Source organism: Solanum lycopersicum, chromosome 12, assembly GCF_036512215.1.
Source record: "Solanum lycopersicum chromosome 12, SLM_r2.1".
In the NCBI taxonomy this organism is placed as follows: domain Eukaryota; kingdom Viridiplantae; phylum Streptophyta; class Magnoliopsida; order Solanales; family Solanaceae; genus Solanum; species Solanum lycopersicum.
This window is the reverse complement of record NC_090811.1, coordinates 1,634,668-1,653,942: the sequence shown is the minus strand read 5'-3', so window position 1 is coordinate 1,653,942 and position 19,275 is coordinate 1,634,668. Positions and strand designations below refer to the sequence as shown.

Sequence of the window (19,275 nt, the reverse complement as noted above, 5' to 3'; positions counted from 1 at the left end):
TACCTTATTGACTCCCTTTGCTCCTTTCCATTAAGGAGATATGTGGAGAGAATTAGAAGTTGGGAAATCGAACCTTCATGAATAAGTTGAATTTTCGTGTTTTTTATGGTTTTTTGTTCGGTGTTTGAAATTCACATTGAAATTTCGATTGAATTCGGATCACACATTGCAGGGTTCATTCGGGAGTGACAAGTACATGATTTTCTTTATACCAGGGCTCGAATCCGAAACCTCTGGTTAAGGGTGAGACACTCTCACTAGTGCACCACAATTCATGTTGGTGAACAAGTTGAAATTTCAAATAATCATCAATTAAGCTGCTGAGATTCTCTCACGTTAATTCTTTTAATTTGGTTATCTTACTAATTTTTTTTTTCAATATTCTTTCTCTTTAGTACATTAAGTATTTGAGCTTCTCAACTCTTGTATTTTCAAACTTTTTTTTAAATAATTATGGATCTATCCGAAACAACCTTACTACTTTATATAAAATAGAAATAAAATATGATATTTACACTCATATCATCCTCAAATCCCATTCCTAAATCACACCAATTCTTGTTATATTTACTTTTGCCATATTTTGTATTTTCATTTGTTTTAAATGTTTCAAAAGAAAATAGACTACAATAATTTTCTACTACGTACTTGACTGTTCAATATTTACCAGGAGCGTTAACTGGTGCACCGGAAATATATTCTTCTCGCTCCTCTCAACGTTCTAGTGCCCTCATAGAAAATGAATCGAACTGTACAACATTCTGAACCCAACCCATGTACTACATTAATAAGCGAACAACTCAAAACCTCTAACTATAAAAGAAGATATACTATAAACGCATATATACATATTCTCAATACGAGTAAAAAAAGAAAGCAACCCTCTTCCAAGCAAAAATCAACTAGGCAACGTAGTCTTATTCGATGAATGACAGTGAAAAGCCATAGTAAAATATAATAAAAATTAAAAGTTACAAAGTTGGAGTTTCTGTCAATTTACTCTTTTACCCTTCTCAATCTAGTAAACCACATGCTTCTCAAGAGTAATTTCATTCACAACTCAAGGGTAAAATAGTCGAAAAAATCTTTCATTAGATTGTGCCCCACCCCCTTCCAGCTCAGTCCCAATCACATTATTTTATATATATATAAAAACACTATATACTCTCGTCTCTCTCGACTGTGCTGAAATTTTTTGGATAAAAAAAAATCCAATCGGAAAATCACCCAATTTCGACCGGAAAAAATGTCGGGAAAAGGAGCTAAGGGTTTGATTATGGGGAAAACAGCGGCTAATAAGGATAAAGAAAAGGAGAAGAAGAAACCCACTTCTCGTTCTTCTCGTGCTGGTCTACAGGTTTGTTTTTTCTTCTGAGTTTGCGCTTAATTCTTCATTTTTTTGATGTTTTTGGATTGATTATTTGATTTATGATCGTAAATTAGGGTTTTTGATGAGTTATAGTTTCTGGGTTTGTGTTTTTTAGGCTGGAAAATTCAAATTGGATTTGAAGTTCTCTGTTTTACTGGCAAAGTTGTTAAATTTGCATAAAAATGTGTAATTGGAAAAGAGTTGACCACTATTTAGTAATGAGTTATGGGTTGTTTCTCATTCTTTTGATATATAGTTTAATTTTCCTATTATTCGATATGGAATTGAGCTTGAATTTGAAAAGTTTGCGCATTTTTATCTGTTAAAAGCTCATTTTTTTGTTTTAATTAAGTAATTTTGATGAGAAATGTTAAAGTTTCTTGTTGTTGATGTTGCGCGTTTAAGCATTGAAGTCGAAAACATGTTGAGTGCTTTGTCTAGCTTTATGGGAGCTTTAGTGTTATCGTGAAGGTTCTAAGGCGTACTTCTCCTTGGGAATGAGCATGATTTTGAAGTAGCGAGTTTTAAGAAATTGATAGTTCACTTTGTTTTTGTTTGATTTTTTCGTTTATATATTTGTTAATCATGCTTGTGAGTGTTAATGTTGGACTACACAAACACATTTGTATATTTTTTCCTATTTGCTCCTTTTTTCGTTTAAAGTCCACATTTTATTTCGGGTTTGTGTTTAAAGTTCCAAAGGACCTTAGAATTTTTTGTGTTTTTCGCTTTATTACCACTATCCTTTTTGTGTTCCGTAGTTGTTCTTTGTTGTTGTATTTAGTTTTTTTCTTCTTAGAGGTAGTTAAGGACTTCGGGGATTATCCGAACCCTATAGATTTGGCTCGGACCCTGTATATGTGGTTAAATAATCCACTAAATAAGTATTCCCTCGGTCCCAAAATACTTGTCACTTTTCACATTTTTCGAGTCAAACTATTTGAACTTTGACCAACACTTTAAAATATATTTTTAATATGTGAGAAGCCATTACTAATTAGAGTATCTTTTTCGAGTAATTCCTTGAATATTTGAATTCAAACTTTAAAATTGATCTAATGAAATGTCATTCCAATGATTAGTCAAATTGACTATTGAAAAGTGAAACATGACAACTATTTTGGGATGGGAGGGAGTACAAATAATAGAGTTCAAAATCGTTAAATCAAATGGTTTGTGGTAGAATTCCAAATCCGAAACCATAATGTTCAAATCCATACTCTACCTCTGGTTTTCCCCTCCTTTTTTGTGGATCGTAGGAATATCTTTTATTACTTTGCAACTAAAGAAATGTGTATGGTTAATACATATTAGAAAAGATTGGTCCACTATTTAGTAATGGCTTACACATTTTTTAGATGTAGATTGCTTAGATATATAACCTTTATTCTAATCAATATGATATTACGCTGAACTGGAACCTTTGTCCTGTATTATTATTATTTTATTTTCTCCCTTGAGACACTGTCTTTTACCCCGCTGATTTTCAGGTACTTGTAAATAATTCTTTATTTCAATTTATTTGAGCTGAACTAGAGCCTGTGTTCTTGTGTACATTACACGCACTAAGATTGGATTGAGCTTTGATGTTAGGAACCGAAAGAGGCTAAACTATCTTTTTTACCTAAAGCAAAGTTGAAGAAGTTCGCAATGAACTAATCTTGAGATTATCTAGTGTGTTGATGGACTTAAGTTTGTGTTTCTCTTCCGTGGAAATGGTTAATATCAAAGCAGTACTTCAATAAGCTGCTTTCTATTTCTTATGGTTTAGTATAAGGTGTCAAAATTTGGCATGATGGCTTTATGGGGTTGTTCCGTTCATTTATAAGGACTGTATTTAAGAGCTGTTGAAAACGTGAAACATGGTAGTTTATAGTCCTGGTTATTCATGAGTTTGGGGGATTTTCAAGAAATAGATTCAAAGTAGTCAGAAATGAAGAAGCAGAAAAATAGCCATGGGAATAAATTCAACCATAATCACCAGCTACACACTCCTTTTTGTTTTGAGGACCTAATGAGCATTGACATTGTTGTTCGTGCAGCTTTGGGTTAGGGATTGTCTCCTCTTCTGTCTATACAAAATTTGAATTTTTTGGCAATGGCGGACTTATCTTGGTATGATGGTTAGGATCAATTGAACTTGTCATGAATGAACTTAAGGACTTGGTCTGCGTTGTTTATAGAGGTGAGAAGGCTTGATGTTACTGAGGTTTATACTGATCTTTTTGCGATGATCGTGAAGATAAATAGCTTTGGAAGCAATTTTTGAAATTGTAAGTCAAATCAATTAGAAACTTGTTTTCTAACAGGTTGGCAATTGTCTGTCCCTTTTTTTTTTGGGCGAGAGGGACAGGAGGGGCGGGAGTGAAGGGAGCTGGTTTCTATCCAGTGATGAATTTGACGATGCAAGAAAATACTGCTAGCGGTAATGGAGAATGATACAAAAGAATTTGGTCATTCTGATTTCTGTATCACTGCACAACTTGTGTGAATAATAAGGTCTGTTTGGTGGTAGTTTAGCCTGCAAACTGCTCAACTATTAGGCAATGACCATAGTTATCTCTTTTACTCTGATTCCTTTTTCATGATATTGAACATAAAGTTAAGAGCCCTTTAATTGACTCATAGTTGACATTAATACTTTGTCGTTTCAAAGCCAAGGCATCCATATAATGTTGTACACTCCTATATGGATCATGGCAATGGCATACGATACCAAAACTTGTGTTATACTGCCCTGTGTACTAATGTCTTTGTATTTTTGTTCATTCATCTAATTTGATTAATAAGATGATTATGTGACACTGACTTTCCTTTGTGGTTTCTAAATTGTTTGTCTTGTGCCTTCTCAGTTTCCAGTTGGGCGTATCCATCGACTGCTGAAGGAGAGAACCAACGCCAATGGGAGAGTGGGTGCTACTGCAGCTGTCTACTCTGCTGCAATCTTGGAGTATCTAACCGCTGAGGTATTGGAGCTGGCTGGAAATGCAAGCAAGGATTTAAAGGTGAAACGTATCACCCCAAGACATTTGCAGCTAGCAATTCGAGGTGATGAAGAACTTGACACTCTGATCAAAGGAACAATAGCGGGAGGGGGTGTTATACCACACATTCACAAATCACTCATCAACAAATCTTCTAAGGAGTAATGGAAGCCTGTGTGCTACAACTAGACATAGAAATTGTTATGTTGCCATACTCTCTTTTGCATAACTTCAAGAAAGTTGGTTTTGGTGTTTGCAAATGCATAGACATAGAATTTTATGTTTGCATATTCCGTTGTCCTTTGATGACAGACTAAATTTAATGTTATTTAATTGACTTCAATTTGAACTATTCATGTTTCGACCAGAGGCGAACCCAGGTTTTGAAGACTTTGGGTGCACTAATATAAGCTCTAAGGCAAATTTAAAATAAAAATAGGTAACTAGCTGGGTTTGAACTTGTGTCTCACTAGCTTGTACCAATTGCACAAGGACACATTTATGTTATTTATGATTGCACTGTTAATTATATTCTTTGTTTTGCTAGTTTTATATATATATAATATATATCATTTTTTCGAAGTTAGCGAGTGTATGTGTACCCTTACCGAGTCACGTGAGTTCGCCCCTGGTTTTAACCTTGGCTTTGTAAGACTAGTTTCATTTTGTTTTGAAATAAATGTCTAATAAACATTTCAAGTTCAAATTAGTAAGATGATCAAAAAACTAAATTTTGAAAGACATTCTCTTTTAACTTTGAACGTGTTTTAAAGCATAATAATTATACAATAATGAGGATAACGACTATACTTTTTTGTAACTAAAGGTATTATGAAGTATTATGCTACTAAAAATTGATAGTCTATGTATTTGGTACACTCAAAAGGTGAAATCTTAATTCTATTTTTAAATACTTCTAGAATAATTCTAATAGTTTATGTAATAATATATTCAATTGAGAAAGTTTTCAAATTATAATACATAAGAACTTACCTCAGATCTAAACATTTGTGGTGTTAATTAATGTACAATAATTTATATATGTCTATTCGTGTTATACGAAATATTACAAGGATGTTATATTTTCAATTGAAAGAAAAATAATTATTAAATTATAATTAATAAATATATAAAAGAAATTATCAAATAATAATAATAATTCATGTTTTCTAAATTTTGGCTTTAAAACTTGGTATTGTCATTCGCTGAAAATGCAAACAAAGCATTTAAAGGTGAAACGTATCATCCAAGATGTTTACGGCTAGCTATTCAAGGTGACAAAGAACCGGATACTCTTGATCAAGGATAATATAGCTGGAGGTGTAATACTGCACATTCACTAGTCAACTGATTAACGATTTGATTAAAGTTGGTACTTCATTTTTGGAGGTTTTTATGTCTGCAAATGCCTGATATACAATTGTTTTGTTGGCATAGTCCAACAGGCTCCTTCATATCTTTAAGCATGGTTGATCACATACTAAATAATTAATGTGATGCGGTTTAGATATAAAATTATCTATTTTTGAAATATGAATTAAATTAGCAGATCTTTTAACATTTATCGTTGTCTAAGAAAAATTCGACTATTTGGGAGAGCTGAATGGATAAAACAATCTTCATTATAGAATTGATTAACAATATTGCTAAATGATCCTTTTCAGTTGATTGATCGAATAAACGAATATGAATTGTCGAAACGGGGATACGAGATCTTCCCAACATCGACGAGTGGATGTTGGATGATTTCAAACAATTATATACACAAGTTTATATGCAATAAATGTCTTATTATCATTGTTCGTTGAATAGTTAAGATGTGCGCAAACAAGCTTGCACATCAATAATGACAACAGAATGCAGGAAATTTAGCTTCAAGCTTTCATAATTCATTCCGGCTACATTTGTCAAAAGAATTTGTAACAATATTAGAAAAATGGCTATCAACATTATCCTTCGAATAATAAATCTGTCAAAGATTACAAGCTTTAATCAAACCTCACAACCTAATAAGGTTTCAAAAATAGTTGATTGAACTCTAAAACAATTGGTAACATCCAAAAGACAACAAAACTCTCTTATATAGACAACTAACAAATTGTCCTTTACTATGTCTCAATAAGTATACCAACTACCTTCAAATTCTGTATCCGTCTCTGTCTCTGCTTTCTAAATGACATATTAGGTATTTAAAAATTTGCTACCCTTGGAACGTCCACGGGAAACTTATCTATCTCATCCATCCATGGATTCACTTCCTTTACTGGCTTTATAGTCCTCAAAGCCTTCCATACAGCACTATTACACTTGAATCCTGAACCAAATCCTATTTGCCACACTCTGTCACCTCTCTTCACTCTTCTCTTAGCTTCCGTATAAGCCAGCTCGTACCATAAAGAGCTACTCGAAGTGTTTCCAAAACGATACAATGTCATTCTTGATGGCTCGAGGTGCCTTTCAGTAAGATGCAAATTCTTCTCTATTTCATCTAAAACAGCTCTTCCACCAGCATGAATACAGAAATGCTCGAATGCTAGTTTGAAATCAGGAATATAAGGCTTCAGCTGCATCTTAAATAGTTTCTTACCAACGAGTGTAGCAAAGAAAAGCAATTGTTCTGATATCGGTAACACAAGAGGTCCAAGAGTAGTAATGTTGGTTTTTAAAGCATCTCCAGCCACTGCCATGAGTTCTTTCGACAAAGAAACACCTAGTTTCCCGTTAGCATCCTCCTCTTGTGTAACGGAAGCAAAACACTTGTCGTCTGCACCTTTATTTGTACGAACAGCATGCAAAAGTTGGTATTTCGATCTCCTCCTCTCTGTCCATTTATTTGAAAGAAGTATAGCTGCACCTCCCATTCTGAACAAGCAATTCGACACTAATTTTGATCTGTCATTTCCAAGATACCAATTGAGTGTTATATTCTCTGTACTAACAACCAATGCATATGTACCTGGATGCACTTGAAGTAATTTTTTAGCAAGATCGATAGAAACTACCCCTGCACTACATCCCATTCCGCCTAAATTATAACTAGCTATGTTCCCTCTAAGCTTATAATGATTTATGATCATTGCAGACAAAGACGGAGTTGGATTAAACAAACTGCAATTCACAATCAATATCCCAATGTCCTTCGTTTTCATGTTCGTTTTAGCCAACAGACCATCAATAGCACCAAACATAACCGTCTCTGCCTCTTTCCTAGCTTCTTTCAAAGACGGATTTGGTGGTATGTTGAGCAAAGCCTCAGGGAAATACGTGTTGTCTCCAAGTCCTGATCGCTGTAAAATCCTCCGTTGGAAATCAAGATTCTCCTCAGAAAATGCACCAGTTAGCTTAGACTGATCCATGAAAGTCTGCATTGTGCACTTAAATGCTTCACTAGGCTTGTAACAGTTGAAGTCCACAAGGTACACAGGACGAGGACGTGTTACTACGTAGACAGTTAATACGATTACTATAAGTGTTGAACATGAAATTACAGATATGAGATTGTATTGAAGATTGTCCCATAATTCAGATAGATCTTGAGGTGTAATTGTTGACATGTGAGCAGCAACCACAGCTACTAATGGAGTTAATAAAAGATACATTCCATGAGTAATGAGGTAATGGTAACCAAGTTTTACATATTTCAACTTAACTGATTTGTTGTAATCTGGCAACTTGTTTGATGAAGGTGGCATCAAAGGTGTACTTGTTTCTTTTGCTTCTGTCATTTTCCTTCCTGTTTAAAAACATTAGACACGGAGTTTAAGTCAGTGGCGTACGCAGAATTTTTCGTAAGCAGTGTCAAAAAACTATTTGAGCAGTTACATAGATGGTAAACTATGTTGCTTGGTCTCTCCAAAATTTAGCGCAGTACTCGTGTCATATCCTTAAAAGTACATTACTTTTGAAGGATAAGACATGTGTCTTTCAACGTTTTATCAATTTCTACTTACATGAAAAAGTGATAGTTCAGATGTGTTTTTATTTAAATTTACTTTGATTTTCATACAAATAGTTAATCTTGTTCCAAATTCTGATTAAGGAGATTAGATCCTATCATAATCTTGTTATTTCTTGATTTAGAGCATTAGAATGAAAAAAAAGAAGGTGCATAACTTGTATCGATGCCGAACAATGACATATTCAGTATAATTTCATAAGTTAGGTTTGGAAAGGGAGAGTGCCGTTTTAGAAAAGATACAATAGTTTCCGATTCGCTCGAGCTTAGGGGTCAATTACAGGGGGTAACCGGTCGATCTAGTGTATAGGCAGACCTTAATCCGACCTTTTGTTGGGTAGAGAAGATATTTACGATAGATCTTTGGCTCAAGTAAAACATGTTTGAAAAGAAAAAAATGTTGGAAATAATTTGTATCAATGCCAATTAAGGAAAATCCAATCACCATTATGTATGATCAACAATAGAATATTTCATGAATATATAAACATTACATTAAAATTCAGAAACACCAAATTAAAAATATTCCAAGAAAAAAACTAACCTCTAAATGGTCGATAAGAAACACGAAGAGTTTTCAGATAAAGAGCAAATAACACCCAAAATCGCTTCAATTCCCTCTAGAGAAGCAAAAGAGAGAGAGAGTTTACACCATAACAACAAGGTAAACAATTAGTGTAAAATTATGTTATCCATTGAATAATTTTTGTTACAAATATGGGGTTGTGAGAGTTTAATGGTTACATTAAAAAATAAAAAATAAATATTTAGAAAAATATGGAATGCCATTAATTTAAATGGATAATACTACCTTATGTAGGGCATTTTTGTGCTTTGACAATTCGAATCTATAATCTAGAGTCAGTAGGTTTAAAAAAAAAAAACTTTTTTTTACATATATATATATATATATATATATATATATATATAAATAGTTAGAAAATAAAGGATTCCACTAAACCCACAAAACTTTAAAATAAGAAAAAGTCATTCAAGGTAATTACCTAAGTGGTTCAATATTCACTTTAAAATAAAAAGAAAATATGTCACTATAACATGACATATTTAAATTATATACACCGATAATTTGAAAATTTAAAGATTTCACATGATCTTAGTAGTTTAACCTATTATAACATGTTAGAGTTATCGTTTTAATTAACTTTACAATTGAAACACACATGTACGGGTTGAAGGTAACATATATCTAGTGAAATAGCCAAACTACACGCAAATCCGGCCCATATACCACTAAATAAAATAAAAAAAAGTAGCATAATTTGGTGCAATGAATAATATAAATCTTTTTTAGTGTTAATTGAACTCAACACAAGCATACTCATTACTATGTACAACCCATATTTTCAACAACATATCCCGTATAATCTCACAACTGCGATCTGGAGAGAATAACACATACACAGACCATCCCTCTATCGTTGTGGGGTAGATAAGTTGTTTCCAGTAGACCCTGTGTACAATGACACATTACCAAAATAGGCACAAACCATATCATCAAATTTGTGAATGTCTTGTCTTTCACTCATCAAAAACTCAACAATTTTGAGATTGGGAACCAATAATATGAACACCAAAAGAATAGCTAACATTCAATCCAGCTTGAAGTCTTCAAGCCATATAAGAACTTCATTCCTCTACAAGTCCAGACAAACAAACAAAAAAAAGAAATATTCAGACAAAAAATAACTTTAAAAAGTGAGAAAATGAATTCAATATTCGAAGTTTATGTGTTCCTTCATCGACCTCAAGTTGATATACAATAATAACTACGTAACAGTCAAATATTTATAGATATTTAGTGAATTTCTTTGTCCCGGAGAACTCGTAAGTTAGGCTATAGATCAGCCACCTCTGAATAAATTTCAAACCTTTCATCAAATGAGAACAGTAGCAATAGATATAATCTCCTAAACATAATATAATGTCATACGAAGCTTATGAGTCGATCAATCACCGTCTCAATCTTAAACTAGTTGGTCATATATCAGCCAATTTGCGAACCTTTCAAAGAGACCATCGTCAATGTATCTCTAATCCACCGGGATTTCAGGGCATGTTCATGTTTATGCATCTTAAATTCAGATGGAAACATCATGTACAAATTCTCTAATAACATTCTAAAGAGCTCGTGAGGATCATAGTTCGTATCTAAGGGACTGATAATAGGATCCGGAAATACAAAGAAGTAAATAAAGCAAAGGAACTTAATAAGGGATGAAACGAAACAAACAATTATCCAGAACACAGAACATACCATTATAAATTTCCACGTGCGACCAGGATCATTGTAGCGAGCAAGCATACAACCAGATCGAGGCTTGAGACCGTCTCTTATAAGACTAGATCGGAGTTGTTTCTCCTTTTCTCGAACAACATCATCTGTTGGTTTGCCACTAAACTTTATTGCAGCAGCGATGCCTCCTTCCGTTTTCCTTAAGCTAATACCTTCTTTACTTGGAGCTGGTAAGCTATTCAAAATAAAACTTTAATTTCACAATTGTTCTGTTTGACAAAGAAAAGAAGTAAAGTTCAAATCTTTATAGCAGACGCGGACGAGGCTTATGACATATATGAAAAACACTAAGTTTCAACAAAAATTGAAATATCAACTCGTATTCTCAAAAGTACAGTGAGATCAATGCTAAGAATCTTAAAGTTGAACTGATAAGAGTTAAAAGTCTAGATCCGCCCGCCTCTGTGCTTACACATACATATTACTCACTATTTCCACTCCAGTGTGAGATGTTTATGTTTTCGTTTATTTTGACTAAGAAAACATGTTACCTGCTCAAAGATTTATCCGATGGAAGAACTATTTGGATCGACACTTTAGAGTTTTCAGTATCAAATGCCTGAGTGAAGACAGGAGTAGTCATCGGTATCTTCTCCGTTGTAGCATTCTTTCCAAATATGTACCTATATTTAGAGGAGTGCACGATCTTCAAAATCTGAAACACAAAACACCATAACAGATACCAAAAGAAAAGAAGAAAAATGAGTCGTTTTTATCTCACCCGGCAACATCATTGAAACCTCTATTTCCTGCGAGATTGTCGCCTTCTGTTTCTACAACTATGAAAGGATCATACTTCCTTACCTGTAATACACAAATGATAATTACGAGCATTTCACAACGTAAAGTTTTAGAACATTAGTTGGGATTCATCATTCACCCCTAAGCTGAACAACAATGCAATGCACTCTGCACGGTGCAACCACCAACTACAGTAAACAAACTTAAGTATACAGAACTTCAAATATACGTAATTTTAAAACTTTAATGCGATCGTTCAGCTAATTTTTGGAGAATCCGAGTAACATAGGCTAAAAGTAGCAGAAACAATTCAAAGATATAAGTAAAGAAGTAAGTTCTTATATTAGCTTGAAGTACGATGCTATAAGATAAATACTACGAACCTCATAAGCTGCTGTTCTTCTTAGTATTTGATAGCTGGGCGTTCCCAAGTCAGGGGTCTTGTAAATTCTTAACTGCTCGAAAATTGCAACTCAAATTTAAATAACATCCGTACAGCTATGCTGCTCTGACTCCTCAAAAATGGCGAAAGGTACGAGTCAGATCCTCCAAAGTAGTGCACTTCTTGGAGGATCTAATACGGGTGACATACATTTTTGGAGAGTCTGAGCAACATATATTGCTTGAAAGCATTTGATACACACCTGTTTTATGACCTCGAGCAAACCTTCTAGAGAAAAATAATCATTATTCTGAATCGAATCCCAGTAGTCCTACATATTTCAACAGGAATCGGTAACTAATCAACAAGGTGATCTAATTATTCAATGAATTTGCAACGAGGAAGAGCGAAAAATCAAACCACGTGGCTGTTAAACTTGTTCGTTTCAGGATTGACGCCCATAACAGAAGTGCCAGTGAAGACTAATTCAGGTTTCCATGGAAGAAGAACGAACTTCATCACCATAGTCCATCTTGTAGTTATTTCATAGGGCCCTGTCTACAACAAACTCAATCACTCGTTCATAATCAATGCATTATACATCTTAGCAGTGTCGGAACTCGTATTTTCACCAAAAGGTTCAAAATATGAAGAACTAAAACACATGAAGAAATCAAAAGGCGTTCAACATCCACTAACCAATTCTCCAACATACTAATACCACTTTTAATCGCGACTAAACAAATTTCATACACTTTCTGTATATAGAAGTTAAACTCATAATCCATATTCCAATATACTAATACCACTTTTTATGAACGTTTACTTGTAGTTATCTACTGTTAGCGGAAACGTGAAACTAAAGAACAAGGAAGAACAACAATATTTAATGTGGTTCGGATCAAAATGATCCTACGTCCACCAAAGAACAACTGCACCGATATTTATTTCACTATAAAAGGAATATAAGTGAAATACTACAAGAGAGAGAACACAATGCCTTAGAAGGTGAGAAGGCAAGTGAAAGGATAATTTGAAAATGAATTAAGAGCTACCTATTTATAGGAATAAATTCATCCTATTGATGTCATCCATGACATCACTATGTGTCAAAATTGTCAAGGTTAAGATAGCAAACCATTTTATGGTTTGCCTAACTTTCACCTACCAAGATACAATCTTTGACTTGTATTTTGTACTAATTATCTTCCTACCAAATATTCATATTAATTCATCTTCCATTTAGTTTGATTCCACAAGAACCAAAACCAACTCTTTCAATCTCCACCTTGGTTTGTGTTCCAAGCATGCGTATAAACAACTCCGGCCAAAACTTCTAAGCTTACTGGGCAATCCCATTGTAAGAAACAAGAAGAATCAAACCTTTGTTGAACATACCAGCTCCACCTAGCAGTTGTTCTCTTAGAGTTGCATCATATTCCCGCCAAGTCCTTGCAGTGTGCAAACTTGGCAAGCGGGACTATTTTGGTCAACATGTCTGCAGCGTTATCGTCTGTGATAACCTTCTCAACCTTGATAGCTCCCTTTTCTACGACATCTCGAATAAAATGAAATCTGACATCAATATGTTTGGTTCGCTCATGAAATCTTTGATTTTTAATCAAATGAATAGCACTTTGACTATCACATTTTAGAATTGATTTAAGCTGAGCTGAACTCAATTCTGCCACCAAACCTTTCAACCAGATAGCTTCTTTCACTGCCTCCGTTGCTGCCATATATTCTGCCTCTGTTGTAGACAAAGCGACAATCGACTGTAAAGTCGATTTCCAACTAACGGCACTGCCAACGAGAGTAAAGATGTATCCAGTTGTGGACCTCCTTCGATCAAGATCCCCTGCATAGTCAGAATCAACATAACCGAGAATTGAAATACCTTCACTTTTCCGAAAGGTTAGGCCAACATCAGGAGCTCCTTTGAGATATCTCAATATCCACTTGACAGCTTCCCAATGCCTTTTTCCTGGATTTGCCATGTACTTGCTTACTACACTTACGGATTGGGCAATATCTGGACGTGTGCATACCATAGCATACATAATGCTACCAACTGCACTCGCATAAGGAACCTTTGACATATGCTCCACCTCATCCATAGATTGAGGCATTTGTAACTCTGAAAGCTTGAAATGAGAAGCTAAAGGTGTACTTACAGGATTGCTCATATCCATATTGAATCTTTCAAGAACTTTTCGGATGTACCTCTTCTGAGAAAGATGTACAACACCATTTTCTCTTGAAATTTCCATTCCAAGGATTTTCTTTGCAACTCCTAGATCCTTCATGTCAAATTCCTTGCTCAACAGTTTCTTCAAAATATTTATCTCTGTGATGTTGTTAGCAGCAATAAGCATATCATCAACATACAACAAAAGATAAATCATAGAGTTACCAGACATCTTCTTGTGATACACACAACTATCAAATGCACTCCTCGAAAATCCATGTGTAGTCATGAATGCATCAAACCTCTTGTACCACTGTCTAGGGGATTGCTTCAAACCATACAAAGACTTCTTCAGTTGGCATACATGGTCTTCTTTACCTTCAGCTAGGAAACCTTCAGGCTGATCCATATAGATTGTCTCTTCTAGATCACCATGTAAAAAAGCGGTTTTGACATCAAGCTGTTGAAGCTCTAAATCAAATTGTGCAACCAATGCTAGCAGCACGCGAATTGAGCTATGTTTCACGACTGGAGAAAAGATCTCATTGTAGTCAATTCCCTCCTTCTGACTGAAACCCTTTGCAACCAATCTCGCCTTGAACCTAGCAGCTTCCACTTCTGGAATACCTTCTTTCTTTTTGTAGACCCATTTGCATCCAACTGTCCTCATCCCTTTTGGCCTTTTAACTAAGACCCATGTCTCATTTCTGTGAAGAGACTCCATCTCTTCCATCATGGCCAACTGCCATTGTGCAGCATCTTTGCAAGAAGTTGCTTCAATATACGAAGAGGGCTCGAGATCCTTAATCTCTTCTTCTGCAGCTACGAACGCTTGTGCAATCAGATTTTCTTGCTCTATAAGACGTTCCGGTTTCCGTATCCGCCTTTTGTCCCTTCCCTTCGCAATTGTGTATGGTTCATTGGAAGCAAGTTCTTCTGCATCTTTTGACTCATCACTTTGAGTCTCTTGATCCCGTTTCTTGGTAAGCTCCACCGGTAGCTCCACCTGCTCGTTGTTCTCATTTCTAGATAACTCCACAGAAACTTTACGAGGATCAAGTATAGAGGATTCATCAAAGGTAACATCTCTACTAACTACAAATTTGAGTAAAGACAAACACCATAGTTTGTACCCTTTTACTCCATCAACATACCCTACGAATATGGCCTTTTTAGCCCTTGGTTCAAGCTTACCTTCATTAACATGATAATAAGTTGGACACCCAAATATTCGCAAGTATGAATAGTTAGAGGGTTCACCTGACCAGACCTCATTCGGAGTCTTAAAGTCAATCGCTGATGCTGGAGACCGATTGACAATATGAGAAGCAGTATGAACTGCTTCAGCCCAAAATACTTTGGACATCTTAGCTTGTAAGAGCATACAACGAGCCTTCTCAAGAAGAGTTCTGTTCATTCTCTCGGCAACTCCATTCTGCTGTGGTGTGTGCCTGACCGTCTTATGCCTTGCGATCCCATGAACCTTGCAGAAATCATTGAACTCTTCACTGCAAAACTCCAAGCCATTGTCCGTGCGAAGATACTTGATTTTCCTCTCAATTTGATTTTCAACCAAAATCTTCCACTCTTTAAATGCTTCAAAAGCATCACCTTTTGTCTTCAGGAAACGCACCCAAACCTTTCGTGAAAAATCATCAATAAATGTGAGAAGATACCTCTTTCCTCCTTTTGATGGAAGCTTAGAGGGACCCCATAAATCTGAATGGATGTAGTCTAGCACCCTTCCCGTCTTGTGCTTGCCAGTGCTGAAGCTGACCTTTTTCTGCTTCCCTAAGACGCAGTGCTCACAAAATTCAAGTGTGCCGATCTTCTCACCATTCAAAAGGTTGCGGTTGCTCAACATCTCCAATCCTCGTGCGCTCATATGGCCTAGTCTCATGTGCCATAATTTTGCCTTGTCATCATTAGATAACTGCACTGTAGATGCATTTACAGAGCCAATAATGGTGCTTCCCGCAAGTGTGTAGAGGCCATCCTCCAGCTTGGCCTTCAACATGACTAAAGACCCTTTAGTCACTTTCATAGTTCCTCCTTCACTCATGTACTTATAGCCTTGTTTATCTAAAGTACCCAGGGAGATCAAATTCTTCTTTAGATCAGGAACATGACGGACTTCTGTAATAGTCCTCATGATTCCATCATGGCAGCGAACATGAACTGAACCAATGCCAACTATTTTACAAGTTGCATTATTGCCCATTAATACAGTTCCTCTGCTTGTTTCATAGCTGCTGAACCAATCTTTTCGGAATGTCATATGCAGAGTACAACCAGAGTCTAAGATCCATGTGTTGTCATAGACTCCATTATTGCATGATGTTGTTAGTACATAATCATCATCATTATCATGTACTTTCTCAACAATGGATGCACTCGCCTTTTCTTTGGACTTCGACATAGGGCAATCTCGTTCAAAGTGCCCCTTCTTGTGACAGCCCCAACACTCCGCATTCTTTTTGTTCACACGAGACTTTGATCTGTACTTCGATTTGCTCCTTCCCTTTTGGCTAGTACGACCTCTTACAAAGAGTCCACTAGCTTCGTCACTTTTGTCTCCTTCAAAATGCATCCGCACATCACAAGAGTTTAGTGCTTGCCGCACTTGCTCAAGTTTAATAGGTTGTTTGCTATACATCATTGAATTCTCAATATCACGATATTTTGAAGTCAATGAAAATAGTAAAGAACATGCAAGTGTCTCCTCGTCCTTTTTAATTCCAGCAGTTTGTAAGTCCATCACAAGTTTATTGAATGCATCTAGATGGTCTTGCAACAAAGTACCTGAATCCATCTTAAATGTATGAAGACGCCGTTGTAACAACATCCTTGTTGTCACTGACTGGTCCTGGTAAAGCCCTTCCAGCTTTTTCCATAACTCTTTGGCCGTCTCTTCGGTACTTGTACTCACTTCACAAAGTACGTTAGGTGCAAGGGACAGTTGGATTGCACTCAATGCATCTCCTTCAATCTTTTCTTTGTCGGAATCCGATATCTTATCGGGGTACTTTCCGTCAATAGCATGGATTGAACCTTCCCTCCGCAGTAACGCTATCATCTGGATTTTCCAGATATTGAAGTTGTTGCGCCCACTAAATCTATCAATTTCAAACTTCATGGAACTCATTTTTTTTTTTTACTTGTTCTTCCTTTTCTACTACAATGTATTTGGAACTACAGAAAACCAAAGTAATCCTTTTCTGATGTGGAAGTTCAGACTGTGCTGCAACCACAGAGCATACTCAGACAAAACCTTGCTCTGATACCAATTGTTAGCGGAAACGTGAAACTAAAGAACAAGGAAGAACAACAATATTTAATGTGGTTCGGATCAAAATGATCCTACGTCCACCAAAGAACAACTGCACCGATATTTATTTCACTATAAAAGGAATATAAGTGAAATACTACAAGAGAGAGAACACAATGCCTTAGAAGGTGAGAAGGCAAGTGAAAGGATAATTTGAAAATGAATTAAGAGCTACCTATTTATAGGAATAAATTCATCCTATTGATGTCATCCATGACATCACTATGTGTCAAAATTGTCAAGGTTAAGATAGCAAACCATTTTATGGTTTGCCTAACTTTCACCTACCAAGATACAATCTTTGACTTGTATTTTGTACTAATTATCTTCCTACCAAATATTCATATTAATTCATCTTCCATTTAGTTTGATTCCACAAGAACCAAAACCAACTCTTTCATCTACACTATTAGAGTAAATTTTGCACACTATCATTGTATATAAGTTAAACTCATAACACATTTTCCTAACTACTATTTATAATTATTCGAGCTCATAAAAAGAATCGTACGCTTTGTCAGCATATACAAGTTAAACTCGTAACCAATTTTCCAAGATACTAATGAACTAATAAAGTAACCAACCATTTGCACTTTCTCTAGTCTTTAATATGACCTCATAACAAACATATAAGTTTGTTTTTTTTATGATAATATCTCATAAGTTATATTCGTATATAAGTTTGATTTCTAAAGGGCAAAAATGTGCAAACATACAATTACCAATTCACATATACTTTATACATTTCAATTTATTTGTCTGGTTTTAACTTGACACGAAGTTTAAGAAAGTAAATCTAAAAATTTATATTCTTTTTCTTGAAACGGACTAAATTTTTTTTAAAAAATAAGATAAATAAATTAAAACGAAACGAGTAAATGCTAACCTGTTTAGCCCAATGAAGTTGAAAATTAGGCCTAAACAATTGTTTCAACATGGAAATATTAAACAAATAGCCATCAATTGAATCATGTTTAGTAATTGGGTCTCTAAATTTGACATAATCATCATAAGCCACACGATTAATTCCTTGATCATCAAATAAATGAGGCAAATCTTCATATAAAAATTCAACTAATTTATTCATATCAACTGTTGGGTTTTTTATTGGACTCTGTTTATCAACTAAACTTTGATAAATTTTGAATTTTTTTTGAGATTTTAGAGTTTTTGTTTTGGTTTTTTTGGGGGAAGTGAAGAAAACTGAAGTAGGATGACATTGCCGGAAAATGGGTCGCCGGTGAAGTGATGGCCGGAAAATCAGGTCGGAAAATTGTGAGGTGGACATTTTTAAATATTTTTTTAGTACTGTTCTGTATTTTTTTTTTATGGTTTTAAAAGGATATGTTTTGGTTTTCGTGTCATAAATATTAGCCATAGAAAGTAATGGTTGGGATTTTCTCCAAGGAGAAATTACGTAAATTAATATATTTTAAAAAACAATTACTGATTTTAGTAATATTTTTTATTTATTATCATTTATAGCAATGCTTAGTTAAATCTGTAATATGTGTTAGAAGTGAATTATGTATGCAAAATATATGAATTATAATTGTTTTTTTGAAATATATTATGTTTGTTTGGTAACAAATTGTCACGTTGTATTATAAGTGTATTAAAATGTGTGATAAAATGTATTATTCATCATTAAAATTTGTATTATATGTGAATAATAAATTGTTCTTTGTAATATGTATTAAACTTGTATTATAAATGAATTGAAAGTGATCAAGTGAAAAAAAATATTATTGCTATAAATGATAAATATTTTTTTATCATAGTATATTTATGTAAATTTCCTTTCTTTTTTTTTATTTGTGTCTGATATTTATATAGATTATTATAGAAAATTTATTAAGTGTATTGTACTGCTTACCATTTATTTTAATTATTGTACTTGTTAAAATAATTGTTAATTGTAGCAAATTAAGATATAAGTTATCAAAAATAAATATATATTTTTATGCGATCAAAAATAGTTTAAATAAACTTTTGTTGTACTTTCGCTTCAAAT

The 19,275-nt window shown here is 34.5% G+C and overlaps 3 protein-coding genes across 4 annotated transcripts; 1 reads left to right on the top strand and 2 right to left on the bottom strand.

Annotated features, from left to right (window-relative positions):
- The first annotated feature begins 1,125 nt into the window (after positions 1-1,125).
- On the top strand, positions 1,126-4,705 carry LOC101268740 (probable histone H2A variant 3). The gene is made up of 2 exons (XM_004251538.5): positions 1,126-1,357; positions 4,222-4,705. Exons 1-2 carry the CDS (start codon positions 1,247-1,249, stop codon positions 4,516-4,518), a joined length of 408 nt encoding a protein of 135 aa, XP_004251586.1. The 5' UTR covers positions 1,126-1,246; the 3' UTR covers positions 4,519-4,705.
- Positions 4,706-6,399: 1,694 nt separating this feature from the next.
- LOC101268257 (3-ketoacyl-CoA synthase 11-like) lies at positions 6,400-8,992 on the bottom strand. The gene is made up of 2 exons (XM_019211589.3): positions 8,853-8,992; positions 6,400-8,086 (listed from the first exon to the last, which is right to left on the bottom strand). The coding sequence occupies exon 2, from the start codon at positions 8,076-8,078 to the stop codon at positions 6,543-6,545; it is 1,536 nt and encodes a 511-aa protein (XP_019067134.1). The 5' UTR covers positions 8,079-8,086; positions 8,853-8,992; the 3' UTR covers positions 6,400-6,542.
- Positions 8,993-9,587: 595 nt separating this feature from the next.
- Positions 9,588-18,658, bottom strand: LOC101267969 (heme-binding-like protein At3g10130, chloroplastic). 2 transcript variants are annotated; one of them, XM_010315406.3, is made up of 8 exons: positions 18,148-18,658; positions 12,166-12,299; positions 12,008-12,076; positions 11,747-11,818; positions 11,344-11,426; positions 11,114-11,245; positions 10,584-10,797; positions 9,588-9,963 (listed from the first exon to the last, which is right to left on the bottom strand). In XM_010315406.3, the coding sequence occupies exons 2-8, from the start codon at positions 12,268-12,270 to the stop codon at positions 9,919-9,921; spliced, it is 720 nt and encodes a 239-aa protein (XP_010313708.2). In that variant the 5' UTR covers positions 12,271-12,299; positions 18,148-18,658; the 3' UTR covers positions 9,588-9,918. The 2 variants fall into 2 exon arrangements, with proteins under 2 accessions (XP_010313708.2, XP_004251583.2); XM_004251535.5 differs by having other exon boundaries at positions 12,166-12,303; positions 18,148-18,593.
- Positions 18,659-19,275: the final 617 nt, after the last annotated feature.